At 40.2% G+C, this 15,006-nt stretch overlaps 2 protein-coding genes across 7 annotated transcripts; one reads left to right on the forward strand and one right to left on the reverse strand.

The window, feature by feature from the left end:
- Nucleotides 1–5: 5 nt before the first annotated feature.
- Nucleotides 6–2,629, forward strand: LOC115622541 (drebrin-like protein). Of its 2 annotated transcripts, none has more exons than XM_030516508.1 (5): nt 6–716; nt 805–1,256; nt 1,312–1,488; nt 1,546–2,009; nt 2,074–2,629. In XM_030516508.1, exons 1-5 carry the CDS (start codon nt 462–464, stop codon nt 2,301–2,303), a joined length of 1,578 nt encoding a protein of 525 aa, XP_030372368.1. In that variant the 5' UTR covers nt 6–461; the 3' UTR covers nt 2,304–2,629. The 2 variants fall into 2 exon arrangements, with proteins under 2 accessions (XP_030372368.1, XP_030372367.1); XM_030516507.1 differs by having other exon boundaries at nt 9–716; nt 2,071–2,629.
- A 421-nt stretch (nt 2,630–3,050) lies between these two features.
- Nucleotides 3,051–10,568, reverse strand: LOC115622570 (BAG domain-containing protein Samui). Of its 5 annotated transcripts, none has more exons than XM_030516546.1 (3): nt 9,633–10,568; nt 9,288–9,562; nt 3,051–5,727 (listed from the first exon to the last, which is right to left on the reverse strand). In XM_030516546.1, the coding sequence occupies exons 2-3, from the start codon at nt 9,549–9,551 to the stop codon at nt 4,000–4,002; spliced, it is 1,992 nt and encodes a 663-aa protein (XP_030372406.1). In that variant the 5' UTR covers nt 9,552–9,562; nt 9,633–10,568; the 3' UTR covers nt 3,051–3,999. The 5 variants fall into 5 exon arrangements, with proteins under 5 accessions (XP_030372406.1, XP_030372405.1, XP_030372407.1 ...); XM_030516545.1 differs by having other exon boundaries at nt 9,629–10,568; XM_030516547.1 differs by having other exon boundaries at nt 3,051–5,549; nt 5,625–5,727; nt 9,288–10,568.
- Nucleotides 10,569–15,006: the final 4,438 nt, after the last annotated feature.

Consider the following 15,006-nt stretch of genomic DNA (forward strand, 5'->3'; position numbering starts at 1 on the left):
GGAGTATTTGCAGCGAGTAGGGGCGATAAACAAGCGTATTCGAAAACTAAGTAATATTCTAAATTAGCAGTAAAATGTCAGTTGCATACTGGTAGCAACCCATAAAACAGCGGCGTGTTGGAACGGCAGTTTACGCCAAATAGAAAATTCGCAAACTCGTCGGCTGGAAAATCAATTACGGTCCGCCCGCTCTAAAACTACTGCATGTGTATGCGTGTATGTGAGTGTGTCTGCTGCAGCCGTTGTGTGCATTTAATTAAAAATCGGGCAATCGGCAAACCAACGGTGACGGTGTGGGGCGTTGGCTTTCACCCAAAATAGTAACACCAACGGCCACCAAAAAAGGGCAAAAGTGAAAGCTTGCGAAGCTACGGCATTGTCTGCAATCGACGGCTTTGTTCAAGGTCGTTGGCAGTAAATTCCTTTATACTCTCACACACACACACGTACGCACGCACACAATGGCCATCAGCTTTGAAAAGCATCGCGCGCAAATTATTGCCGCTTGGAAGGATGTGCTGGACGACAAAAGCGGCACCAATTGGGCATTGTTTGGCTACGAGGGTCAGACCAATGAGCTCAAGGTAGTTGGAACCGGCGAGGGGGGAGTGGAAGAGCTGATAGAGGATCTGAACAGTGGAAAAATCATGTACGCCTTTGTGCGCATTGAAGATCCCAAAACGGGTCTCAATAAATATCTGCTTATAAACTGGCAGGTGAGTCAATCATTTCTGTTTCCTTATCTTATCGCTGGCAATGAGAACTGTTTTCATAAACATATCTCTTATGTGATTCTTACCATAGGGCGAGGGAGCACCTGTACTACGCAAAGGCACCTGCGCCAATCATATTCATGACGTGAGCAAACTGCTTTCTGGGGCCCACTTGACGATCAATGCACGCAATGACGATGACATTGATTTGGAGCGTTTGCTGAAAAAGCTTAGCACCGTAAGTTCTGCGTACAGTTTTAAGGAACCGCGTGGCGCCATGGAGGAGCAAAAGGCACCGGTCGGCACAAACTACGCACGTGTCATACCTACAAAGGAGTTGAATGCTAGTGTCATGCAGGATTTCTGGAAGAAGGAAGAGGCCGAGGAAAAGCGACGCATTGAGGCGGAAAAAGAAACCAAACGCCTGGAGCTGCATAAGCTCGAGCAGGAGCAACGCATGCGTGAGGAAAAGGAGCACAAGGAGCGTGAAAAGCTGGTCATAAGCACCACCAAACTGCAGCCAGCGCACGTGCCAATTAAAACGTATGTAATTGGTGTTATGTTTAAGAATTTCTCTTTAACCATTTATTGACCGCAGTTCGCCACAACCGTTGAGTCCAGAGAAAACGGCACCTGCCTTTGCGCACGACCTAACAGATGCGGAGCGCATGCGTCAGGCGCGCAATCAGGAAGCACGCGAGCTAATTGGGTCTCGCGTTGGCGCCGCAAAAGCCATGTTCACCAAACACACCAGCGAGGGTCAGCTGCAATCCAAGTAAGTGCCGAAGATAGCATTTCTAGAAATCCTCTTCATTAATAATTATGCACACAGACTCAATACACAACCACCCGCTAAGCCTGCGCGGAATTCAATCGCCCAACGCATCAACGCCTTTAATCAGCAACAGGATGCGGATACGCCAGCTGCTCCGACACCACCACGTGCTGTGTCGCCACTGAAGCCTCAAACTATTGTTGAGGCACCGACAAAGATCATTGAGCCGCCAGTAACGCCCGAAGTAGTCTCTGCCATGCTCAACACTGCTGAGGAGGAGACGGCCCAACACGATGACATGCCATTGGCGCATGAAAGCGAGCAGTTTTCGACGATCAAGCGATCGCCGCACAGCAAAACTAATTCATTGCAATCCCAGTCGCCCGACGAGACATCATCTTCAAATGAAACAGATACCGCTGTGTATCAAGAGGAAGAGGAGGTGCGCACAAAGGTCTCAGTTACAGTGCAGCAATCGCAGGCGTCCAAGAACGGATTAGGCCCCCTCGAGCGCAATGAATGTAAATCATTTATACAAATATTTTATATTTAATACTAACCATGTCTGTTCTCCTGCTATAGTAGCGGATCTGGTCAACGAGGATGATTTTATATGTCAGGAGAGCTTAGGCGATTTGGGACTTCGTGCGCGCGCACTCTACGATTATCAGGCAGCTGATGAATCAGAAATAACATTCGATCCGGGCGATGTTATCACGCACATCGATCAAATCGATGAGGGCTGGTGGCAAGGGCTCGGGCCCGATGGAACCTATGGACTGTTTCCGGCAAATTATGTCGAGATCATTAACTAAAAATACCAATACTAATACTAATACTGTATTACCGCAACTGCAAAGCAGCCGATGAAACATTTTTTGCTAGATATCTACATACACACACACACACCTATAACATAATACTTAGCTGTACTTTTTTGGAACATGTACCACAAAGCACTCTAGAAATTCATACTTAGAAATTTGGAAATTATTTATACGTATATATACTATACATACATACATGCATATACTATGCAATGTTCTTGAACAATAATGCAATAACTATATGAGATTCAACTCTGACTATACATATTTATGTAATGCTATTCTAATATGCAAAAAGGAGCACTTTAACTTTATAGCGTTTGTTTTTTTTAACGTATCTAGGTCCATAATTGTATTTTAAATTGGATGTTGTGCATTTGTGTGTATATTTTTATTGTTTTGATTTTATGTTTGTAAAACACTGTTGCGTCCTTTTTTCACAATCCACATACAAATATATATGTATGTTTGAGTATTTTTAGCAGTATTTATATATAACCAAGACTTCCAATGCAAATACCAGTGACGTCCTTTGATTTGCCGCATTTTTGTATCTGTGTATACCGCAATATATGTATGACCGGTATAAATGGTAGTAATAACCATATATATTACCTAATCTATTGCAAATTTGTAAACTTTTCAAATAAATTAACAATTTATTGTACAACAACAACAAACAGTGCATTGAATGGGTTGGGAATTCGGGAGTGTAAGAGAAACGATCATGTCATATTATAGTCAACAATATCTACATTTATTCAATTAATTAGTTGCATAAATAATTATATTTTGTTTAAATTTTAATAACGGTTTTTTCAACACTAATAAGTAGCAGGAGACAGAGCAGAAGCAGACCGTCTTATTTCACCATTTCTTTTGCCACACCATTTGCAGGCAATTGTTAAAAAAATAGCGCGTTTAGTTGCTGTAATAGTACGTATGAGATCATACAACACGCTATTGTTTACAATTGTAATTTACCAGCAGTTGGCACTTGGAAAAACGTTTTCGAAACACGACTTTAAAAGTGTGCGTTAAATCAGGCACAAGGCGGTTCAAGCTCAATAACTTTGGAGCTTAACTAACATTTCATTTTAATCTGGCAATGCTACAACACACTGTATTAGAAGTTTAAATTTTGAGGCCGCGCTGCTCTGCTATCAAAAAAATATTATTCAGTTTGTCAAATACATATGCTGCTCGCTTAAATTTAATCAGCTCGTTTGAGTCCATTTATAGAAATTTGATTTTTTTTTATTTAATATAATATGTATGTATATATATAGTTTTTCAAAGAAAATTTTATGATCGCGTTCTAATTTCGATGGTAGATCTAATTTCATTTTTTGTTTTCTTGCGTTTCTTGAGGCACTTTCTTGTTTGTTTGTCAACTGTTCTCTTAACAACTAGAGCGTAATGTTTTTGTTGCTGTGTATGTTTTGTTATGTCACATGAGATTTGCATGCATGCTTATATACGTATTTACGAAATACTAGCAAAGATTTACGAATAATAATTACATCCTCATCATCGCCTTACATCAGCTTCATTCAATTTAATCAAAATATGTCCAAAATAATTTACGCGCCCCTATATCCACCACGTATCCCTCATCTTATTTGAATTTGGTAATTTTGCGTAACTGTTTCGAAATGGTCGCCGTATAGCGACTCTGGCTTCATCATTTCGACGATTCCTCTAACGTGGTCGTCTGTGCAGTGCTTTCTGCGGAAGCAGCTTCCACACTGGCAGCTGTTGTTGTCGATTCATTGTTTGTCCTTTCCGCTGCCGTCACAGACGCAGCGGCATCCGTCTTGGGCTCTGGTGCTGGCAGGGGTATGGGCTGTTGGATTTGTGTAGCATCTGCCGGCTGTGGTGTTTGAGGGTCAGTTGCTTGTGATGCTGAAGCATCTGCCGCCACACTAGCCGCTGCTCTCTCTGGCACGCTGACGTCAGCACCCGCTGTCCGGCGCGCATTCTCCTCTGCCTTGGCCTCCAGAACATTGATGGAAGCTTGTATGCATTTGATGGCCTCCTTGCGAGCCAAACGTATGCTATCCTTGCCATTTGTGTCAATGGTGTCCAGCTTAAGTAGATTGCGCGTCAGCATCTCGTCCAGATAAACGTATTCCTTGTCCTGGCGCGTGCCCTGGAACTTCTCCACTTTGCCCATTAGGTCGAGCACATCGCGCTGTATATCCTGAATCTTATTGATGGAGTCTAGGGTGTGTGGTGTCTGGGGAGGTAGGCCGGCACCTCCATCTGCCTCTGCCTGCTCTGGTGGCGGCGGCTGTTGTTGTGTGTGTTGAGTATTGAGTGGCGTGGGACGTTGCTGGTGTTGTTGTTGATGTTGCTGTTGTTGCTGGGGAGCATAGGCCCGAGCCTGGGCTGAGGCCTGAGTAGATGACGGAGCTCCGGGCGCTGCGTATTGATTGGGTATCTCCTTATGCGCATTTATAATCGGTTCGGTGCGGCCTTCGACGAAAATGGGTATGGTGCGCACATAGGTGCCGTTGGGCGTCTGAGGAGGCGGCGGCGTCTGCTGCTTCTGCTGCGGATGCGCCTGCTGTTGAGGCGCATAGTATGCCTTGTGAAGTGGCGGTATTGACGGTATGGAGTGCTGTTGGTATTGACCAGCAGCTGGCGAATAGTTGCCTTGTTGGACCTGTGGACTGGTCTGGGTACCAAATTGCTGCTGCGACGCATTGGGCGGTGGGCGCTGCTGTTGTTGCTGCTCATTTGGTGGTGCGGAATGAGCTCGAGCGGCCAATTCCTGCTCCGCTGCACTCTTTACACCCATGTCCATGGTATTGCGCAGTCCATGTTGGTTCAAATTATTATCGTTACGCGTGCCCGATGGTGCGCAATCGACTTCAGAGCGACCGGCAGGATCTTCAGTTTGAATAGCTGCATCGCACAGCCGCTTGGAAGGGGATTGCGGCATCTGCTGGGGTTGCTGTTGATGCTGCGGCAGATAATCGGGAAGATAGTATGGTGTCTCCTGCTGCTGTTGGGGTACCGGCTGCTGCTGGTGCTGCTGTGGAATGCCACCATGTTGTGAATGAGTGGCTCCGCCACCCCCGCGACGTGCACCAAAGCCATCAGGTATATATTGCCGGAAGTCCGATGGCAGTCTATTAAAGAAGTCGTCATCATTGTCCATTTGATTGTTGGCACCACCCGCGGCGCGTCCGCGCCGCCCCAATGTGGAGAATTGTGGAAAACCAAAGTCTGCAGCGTCGTCGAATAAAGAGAAATCATCATCAGCATGCAATGAGTGCGGTTCATGCAAACTATTCCGCTTACGTGAGCCTCCAAAACCAGCGAAGGGATCGTGGTGCAAGCGTCCTAGACGCGTGCGTGGGAACATATTGTCCATATCCATATCGGGTTCAAGCCCAAAAGCCGACTGCAAATTTAGATAAAAGAGCAGAGATTAGTTACAAAATTCATAGTACGCGAAAAGTAAATATCCACAGCTGAAAACGTTGTGCGAGTTGTTTATAAATAAGGCGATGATTCAATTGCTGCCCACTTGAGAAAACAGTAATAGCAACAACACCAAGTTGTTAAACCAACGACCACACAGAGCATTAAGGGAACGAACAGTGACGTCAATGTTTGAAACAGCCACAGCATTTAGCGAGAGCGCGCAAATTGTAGTAAAGCAATCGATTATCGATAACTACGCACAGCTGTTATTTTAAAAGTGACGCGTTGTGGCAGCGACGACGGCGTCGAAATCGGCGTCGGCAGCCGCCAAATTGCAAAAAATTTTAAATGAGGCTACTATTTTTGTTTGGAATTTTAATTATGTATGTCGCCCGCGTTTAATATGTATGCATATATCAAATAATACATTACGATTTTATTTTTTTTGCGCACCTTTCTCACTTTCTTACAATTTATATACGAGTATTTTGCAATTGCCAATAAATATTTGTTACGTTACAACCAAGCTTTATTGTGTTTTTTAACAACTTGTTTTTCGCTTATTTTCCTTTCTAGTTATATGGCGTTGTCCGTTCCATTTGCGCGACGAATAGTGAATAAACATCAAGTTTTCGAATGCAACCCTTATATAGTGCAGACGATGCGGCCTGCGCAGACGACGGAAGTTTGTTGTTGATTCTGGCATTTTCGAGCAAATTGGCGAATTGCCACAGATGTAGGATGCTGGGCGCGTATTCCAAGCTAGGAGTAAGTTAATTGTTTAAAATTCTAACTTTTTAATATTATATTAAAACGAATATTTTTGCAATGAAACTTTGTGTTCTAGCGGGATACAAATATAAATTTAAAGTAATAAGCAATTTATAAGGAATAGTTTGAAGCACAATGAAGCTCAATTTTGGTAGTTATTAAAAGAAAGTCGAATTAGTTGCTGTTTGACAAACTAAATTAAAGAGAAAAGTTCAACAAGTTTAAAAAGGGAATATTCGATATATTTAACAAGTTAAATAAGAAAAACAAAAACACAAATTTGAAAACTCTTGTATTAATATTTGCGATACAACCGTTTAAACTGAAGTGCTCAACATATATTTTTAAAAACTTTTTTTGGTAAACATTAAAAAAGAAAGCAGTTAAAGCAATGACTGTAAGTATTTTCAGGTATTGTTATGCCAAATGTGTGTGTTTTAAAGGAAGTGTGTTTACTTGCAGGCTTCAAGAATTTTATCTCGAGCACTTCCGCTTGTCTAAGATTGTTAAAAACTACACCCATTCCATTATTTGCAGCAGCTGCTCACAAATACATACAAACATACACACATTGTGTACAGATATTAAGATTTCAAATACATAAATTATAATTATTCAGCTGCTAGGCGTTCATTGACAGACAGACAACGTCACTACAGCCATGCCATATTGGCCAAGAAGTTGAGCAACTAAAGTTGCCACTACATGCTGCTACCTTTTTATTGTTGTTGCTCAGTCTAATGTCGTCGTCGCCTTTGTCGTTGTCGTTTGAAAGCCGCCCACGCGCCACATTAGACAAAATATACGACGTTTTTTACTTATATAGCCTTACATACATATTTACTATATGTATGCACATATGTGTATGTATTGTGGGTGCTTATGTGTAGCCCACCTACGTACACCTACACACCAAAATATCGCGCTCATTTGTCAAGTGAACCGCGAGAATTCAAAGAGAGTGAGAAGATGATGAGCGAGCGGCATTTGTGTTTGTCCGTCAGGGTTTTTTCTAGAAATATTTTCTCGTTCGTTTCGTTGGTCGACAAACACCACAAAACAGCCAATCGACCATTAAATCTGTTAACTAAAACAACAGCAGCAACAGACTGATATACATATGCATAAGTACTTATAGAATAGTATACGATTAGATTGGACGGATTTTCAAGAACAAGAGCTCGAGGTCCCACTAGCAGCTGATATTGTAGTTGCTTGTAAATTTCCGTATTAATCATACGCAACGTTGGCCAGTCAACCTAAGGCGCTCGGCACACAGCTCACAACCCCCTGCTAAGCAGAGTAGGTCAATAGTGTAAGCATATATACTTGACACACTGTATGCACGTGTGTGTGTGTGTGTGTGTATGTGTGTGTATGTCTCTCTGTAAGCGTGTTTGTGGGGGAGTCGAAGTGCAAATAAACACGAGCAAGCCATAAGCACTTAGAGGCTTGCCGAGTTGACTAGCGACTGCATGTGTATGTATGTACATACTTATAGGTATGTATGTACATTGCATGTGTGTTGGTATGTGCTTGTTCGCTCCAGGGGGTGCGCTGTCACTGTCACTTTTACGCAATCAACCAAAGCGCTTGTTCATATGTATGTACATATGTGTATATTATTGTGCGACTTAGCAATCGGAAAATTTATTTATTTTTTTTTTTTTTTAACGTGAAAATGCATTGCGAAAACGTTGAGGAGACTGCTAACAAACGAAAGCATCATATTAGATGATACATACATGAAATAAAAAACTGACAGAACATTACTTCTGACTACATTTATGATTACTTTAAGGAGTTTAAGGAATGACATTTCATCAGGAATAAATATTTATGGCTTGAAAAATAATGTAAAAAAAATAAGTACAATAAAATATAATTATGTAGCTTACTGTCTGCGTCTTCTAAACAAAAAAGCTTTAAATAAACATTAAACACATATGTGTTTAAGTTGTGTAAGTTATTATAACAATCACTATTGATTTCTATGCCAACAATTTAATGTTTTAGGTTAGCTTAAATCTTTCTCATTTAAAGTATGATTATGAAGTTAACATAATTAGTTCTAAATCCGTTTTCAAAAATAATTCTTAATGAATAAAAAACAACGTGGACTAAAAACGTTGCTTCATACTCGCAGTCGATCGACAATGATATAGAAATTATTTATTCTGCCATAAATAAGAATAATAGCCTATAATTAAATCATAAAATTGATATTTTGAAGAATGACTTTATAAAAGCCAACAGCCAATTGCATGAAAATAAGAACACTAGTTTCATTTTGAAAACTTTGATCGATATTGGAATTGTTAGCAGCTTCAGCAGCGTTCCGTATGCGGATGCAACGCATTGTTACCTATCCTGATTTATTTACTTAATTTTCTTATGTGCGTGAACTTACTCAGTTAGATATGTGGATGCACCTAACTGCATTCACGAAAAAAATAAAAATTTACAACAAATTGCAGCTCTGGGATTTTACAATGTGTGCTCGCTAATTGAATTTGCAACGAGCTGAAGGTGTAGTATGAGCCGATGAAGTGCGATGGCAACTGAATAGGAACTGAACTGAATTAAGTGGCCTGGTCTGGACGCTCTACTTGTCCGAATTAAATAAAATCAACGACAGCTCGTAACAACAAATAACGAAAACAAAAATCGAGAGGCAACGTTGATGACCTTGTCAGGCGCCCGCCCACATGCCATTGGCGACGGCCTTGAGCCTCACAGTCGACGCAGTTACAGTCAGTCACTCACCTGAAAAAATTGCGGCTGGTGATGCGATTGCGGCTGCGGCATCTGCTGCTGCCTCGGAGAGCCATAGCCGGTGTTACCATCCACATAAGGGGACTGCTGGTGCGGATATTGTTGGCCCTGCTGTTGAGGGGGAGCAGTGCCATACTCGCGATTGATCGGTATGTGGACGCCAGCAGCATGGCCAGTGGATGCTCCAGTTCCGGGTCCGGCTCCAGAACCAGCCTGAGCTGTTGCATTAGCATTTGCTATCACAGTTGGCTTCATGTTTGCTCTGGCTTTTGAGTCAAGTTTTATTGTGCCGTTGTTGTTGTTGTTATTATTATTATTATTGCTGCACTCACTCACACTTCTTCTCACACTTTGGGTGGCTGGCTACGTAATATTTGCCTTTCCGCCTGCCTGCTGCCTGCGTGCGTCACTCTGTGCGTGTGTGTGTGTGTTGGAGGCCCTAAGCACACACGTAACGTGTTACGTTCAATCAAAAATTGAGTTTTGTTTTGAGAAAAATTATCTTTTTTTTGAATTTTGAAACTTTGGCGATGAAAATGTCAAAGTCTCAACGTGTCGTTGTTGGAGTTGGTGCTGCGGTTGCTAGTGTTGTTATTGTTTTGTTGCACGCAATGCAGGCGAAGTTAACCTTGAGCTGCGTCGTCTCGTGCCGCGTAGCTGACGTAGTAGTTGTGGTAGCAGTGGCACTTTTGTCGTCGCCGTTATCGACGTGCGTCCCTTCTCGTATGTTCCGCAGCCGGCTGTTGTCTCGTTTTGGCTCTCGCTTACACTTGTATGTACTTACATACAAACATACATATACATATGTATGTACAAATGTATGTAGCTTATGTATTTTACTTTAGTTGCGTTTTCGCACTTTGTTCCTGCGAGTCACGGAACAACAACAATGTAATTGACTTGGCGTGATGTCACTCTTTGTTGTTATTGTTGCCACACTGCTACTGCCTTTCATGCAGTTGTTGCTATCTCATTCACTCTCTCTTCTCTCTCACATACATGCTACACTTTGCCTAGCACTTTTGAATTTCCGTTCGTGCCGTTTTGATTTGGCTTTAGTTTCTTTTTGGTATGTGTGTGTATTTATATAGAAATTAAATATATTAAGCTTTTTTATTTTTGCACATTGCCGCCACTTCAAAAACACACTCTATCACATACACACACTAATGCACACATGCGGAGGAAGAGACACGATTCGAAACGGTAGTCTATTTTATTATTACTGCTCCAGCTTCAAATGCCCACTGCTCGCTGCCAAAGTTGTTCGTCGACTGAGCGCACGTTTGTTCACTGTAGACGCTTTTTTGGGGCTAGCTGCTGCCACTTACTAAGTTCTCTCTCTCCCTCTCTATCTCTCTGGCTCTCTCGGTCTCTGCCGCTCATTGGTTCACTCACATTTGCAAATAGACTCATTTGGTTGCGTTTGTAAATATTGAAAGATTTGCGTATTGCCGCTTTAAAAGCGGCTTGTTAAGGCCTAAATAGGTAGTAAATATTTAAGTAACTTGTATTTGTAAAAATAAGCTGTTATATTTGCTCTCTCTCCCTCTCTCTCTATTACGATTGATCCCTCAATTTACCCACTTCTGGCCGCAGAATTGGCGCACATCAGATTTATAAATAGCCCAAAGCAAATGCGAGTTGAAATGTGGCCAACAGAGAGAGTGAAAAAGAGAGAGGGAGCGTCAGAGAGCTGCCCCAAATGCTGACCACACATTCCAAGGCATCTATCTAGAGAGCATAAGCTTCTAGATGAATCTTATAGCGAAAAGATCAATAAGTGATTTTGGTTTCAATTTTGTTTGCTTCAGCACACCGTCTTCGGGCTTTTGTTGTTGTTGTTGTCACACTCATCGACTTCAACTTTGCTGCGTCATCAAACTGCCTACATGAATACGTACATGCATGGCTATGTACATACATATATGTGTACGTAGCAGACCGGCAAGCGACAAGTTAACCATCAGTCGTTATCGATCGCTAGACAAAGAAAAGTGCGGAACAAAGTGCAAGACAAGGTGTACATATGTAAATACATACATACAACATCGATATACTATACATATGTATGTATGTACATATATTTAAAAATAACTATAGAAATGTATTATTGCCACATCAGCTGATCAAACGACTGAAAGGAGGCTCAATGGTTCACGTGAACACGGGGCGTATGTGCAATGTGAGATGCACTGCAATCGTCTGACGATTTTTGTATAAAGTATTTTATGGCAAGTTGTTTATTGCCTTACTTACTGAACGATGCGTCACATACATGCATAGATCAGACCGCAATTCCAATGAAAAGCATTTTTCTTCAAAATACCCTTACAAATATGGGCATTATAAATGTGTCATGTGATTTAAATCTGAATGTTAGCGTTGGATCTGATTCGGTTTGGTGATGGGCTGGAACATTCTCAGTAGCTCTTAAATATCCTGCCTGAAGGCCTTCGTTGGTCCGCCTTTACATATACTTTTATATGTATCAAAATTTTGTGAGTTAGGATTAATTGTACAATAAGTTACAAATGTTAAATAAATCAAATACAAACATATTTATTCATAAAAAATTCTTTAATTAAAGGTTTAAGCTACATTTTTGAACATTTTTATTTATGTATTGCCTTTTACCCTTAACAAATATAGCATATGGTAAGATGTAATATAATATGGTAAGAATAATAATAATACGCGAATAACGTAAGCGTTTTTTACAATAACAACAGGTTGTCTAACATTAAACTATAAATTGGAAATTATTGATATTTCTGTCTAATATTTAATCAAAACTATAAAGGTTTATTTATTACTATTTTTTAATAATATTGAAAACTTCTAGGTTTCTGGTCTTGCACTGCTTAAATATAAATCCTTTCTTGTACATATATAAAAGAGATTTATTGTCTCTGGAAAGGGGAACGACTATAAATATATCAGCAGAGTTTTATAGTCTTATTCCGATGGAGGTCTTTCACTGAAGTATATGGTGTAGGGGCTAATAGAGTATGATTGATACTGTTGGGTATATATATTTTCTTATGAGACAGTTTTTCTTTTAAGTTTGTATATTGGTAAGAGAATTTTATTATTCGCTGTAACATCATTTTTAAATACAAAAGTCTCATAGTCTGTTTCTTCGCCCCCTTCCATTCCCTTCCCTTCCCTTCCCTTCCCTTCCAACACACAACCGCCTACATTTCAATATCATGCGCTATTTGCGTTCGTCGTATTTTCCAAATATTTTTCAACTTTTCACCAAGCAAAATAAAAATCTGCACAAACAGACGTACATATGTACGTATGTATATTCGATGTACATACATATGTATATACTTAAGCATTTTCAACGATATGTTAGTGTAGGCAATGCAATAATAATTATAACAACAGCAAAAACAACAAGCTCCTCTGTTCGCTTGTCAGCAGACGCAGTTAAGCATATAAAACTGAAATGAAATAATTCATAATTAAACAACGCCAATATCATACTCACACCTATATATCGTCTATATCTATATACATACATACTGCGAATGGTATCCATGCTTGTGTGTACTCGTATCTCTAGATGCACAGGCTGTGAAATCATGTTGCAGTTTTATTTTCAAAAAAAAAAAAAAAAAAACACTATAAAAAACACTCAGAAAAACAACCATCAAGAGCAAAATATTTATCAGCCTCGAACAGCCTTTTTTTGGATAGCTGCGCACAAAGTCAAAACAAAAGCCAAAGCCGGCGCTCTGATGAGTCAGCAAAGCTAAGCCAAAACGGCTGCCGATTTAGATTTGGATATGGATCATACAATGAACGTTCGTGTGAATCGACACTGTCGTCGCGCCTTTGTGTTTTTTATTTTATTTGTTTTGGTCATGAGTGTGCAATAATTGGTAATTTTTATTAATTTCTTGCCATCAAGTGAGCGGACGATGGTAATTGCTGATAGTCTTGGTGGAAAATACAAGAAAATTACAGACGTGATTTTACTGCGGTGCAGGATATGCGGGTAAATAAACCCCCAATTTCAAGGGAATACAAATACACAAACATACGTTTATACGCCTATTAATGGACTATAAAGTCTGGAGGGTTCAACTAACTCGTAAACTGTGTTGGGCCCGATTTTATTTGTCGGAGCCAGCAATTATCGAAATAGGTACTATTTTATGATGCATATTTTATTTGCAAATTATATATCGAAAAGGACACATTTGGCAAACAAAAAGTAGGATAAGAAGGCGTGGCAGGCCCCAAGATATAATTACTAATGTATATACACGCATACATATATGTATTAAAAGCATGAAGAGGCAAATCGTATAAGCTATGGATTAGCCACTACAGAACTAATGTTAAAATAATTGAATCAAAATTTAAAATTTACGCTCATCATTTCATTAATTTAGTTATTCGAAGGTTTTTTTAAAGGATTGCATGATATCATCAAGGAAAACTTGAGAAAATTCTTATTTGCAGAAAAGTAGCTAAAACAATGTTATCCATTTTGAAAATGTATCTCTGTATGTGTATGTGAATAACATATTTAAAAATAACCAATTACTGCAACAGTGACTTGTAAATCACAGCTAAGCAGACAATGTTAGAAACCACTCAGTGATTCAAAGAGCCATTTCGTAAATAATGCTTACACTCACACTCTCCTTCACCTTAGCTCTGACAGTTTCTGCTCAAAACAAAAAAAAAGTCCAAAAATAGGACCTCAACCGGCTTCGGTGGTGCTCCTGCAAACGTTTTGTGGCGTTATATAACATAATGAAATGTTTCTACGCACAAAAACAACAATGCCCACAACCCCACACACACATACACATGCATATAATAACCAGAGAGAATATTGAAGCCGAGCAAGGCCGACAGAGAAATACCCTGACACGAAAACGAGCTTTCAGTCAATTTATTAGAGGCGCTAAATAATAAATAAATAAGAGGTTGAATAATAAATAACTAATAAATTAATAGATAATAATAATAAATAATAAAAATGTATTAAATAAATAGCAAATAATAAAAAAACAACTAAAATCTTTATAAATAAATAAAATATAATACTCCTTGGTTTCTAAATTGCAAGCAAACACTTGCATCGATTGAGCTTCAAGTTTAGTAAGAACGTTCTGTAAAAATAAGAATACAAATTGTTTTAATTTACTCATAGGGTCAGTAACTCACCCGCGGCAGCCATTTAAACTGCAGTCGCGCCACCTGCCGCTAGCGAACAGCACTAATCATTAAAATGTTTTTCAAACTTGTTAGCGGTTACTATGTACTTACATACATTGATCTTAGTGATTGAACCTACTTGTAAGATGCCCTTCTTTCTCGCCGGCTGCAGTGCATAATAATAAAAAGGCAAGCAAGACCTGCACACCCACACTCTTACACTCAGTTGTTTTACAAACTCACGCGATTTGTCAAATTTTGAGTGAATTCCGTTGGCGCCTTTTGTCAGGCCACAATATTCCGGTAACTGCGCATGTACAGTTTCATTCATGAGCTCCATTGAGTGAGTGACTACTCAAGAATCCTGCTGAGCACAACTTTAAGCCTGTATTTGTGTTTGAGTGCGAGTGGAGCTGCTGTCGCCGTCGTCGATGTCGATGTCGTCTTCGTACCCAAAGAGTTCGAATTTGTCTCAGTCAGTGAAAAGCATTTGAAGCGTTTTGGCGCGCGCGCTCGCGCAAATTTT

Source organism: Scaptodrosophila lebanonensis, unplaced genomic scaffold, assembly GCF_003285725.1.
Source record: "Scaptodrosophila lebanonensis strain 11010-0011.00,11010-0021.00 unplaced genomic scaffold, SlebRS2 tig00000043-arrow-pilon, whole genome shotgun sequence".
Taxonomy (NCBI): Eukaryota; Metazoa; Arthropoda; class Insecta; order Diptera; family Drosophilidae; genus Scaptodrosophila; species Scaptodrosophila lebanonensis.

Bases quoted from the DNA above. Each gene is read 5' to 3' on its own strand.
- LOC115622541 (XM_030516507.1), top strand. From the start codon at position 462: ATGGCCATCAGCTTTGAAAAGCATCGCGCGCAAATTATTGCCGCTTGG. The intron at 1,489-1,545 runs GTAAGTGCCGAA...TTATGCACACAG, and splicing joins GAGGGTCAGCTGCAATCCAA to ACTCAATACACAACCACCCG. The intron at 2,010-2,070 runs GTAAATCATTTA...CTCCTGCTATAG, and splicing joins CCCCCTCGAGCGCAATGAAT to TAGCGGATCTGGTCAACGAG.
- LOC115622570 (XM_030516546.1), bottom strand. From the start codon at position 9,551: ATGAAGCCAACTGTGATAGCAAATGCTAATGCAACAGCTCAGGCTGGT. The intron at 5,728-9,287 runs GTGAGTGACTGA...CTAAATTTGCAG, and splicing joins ACCAGCCGCAATTTTTTCAG to TCGGCTTTTGGGCTTGAACC.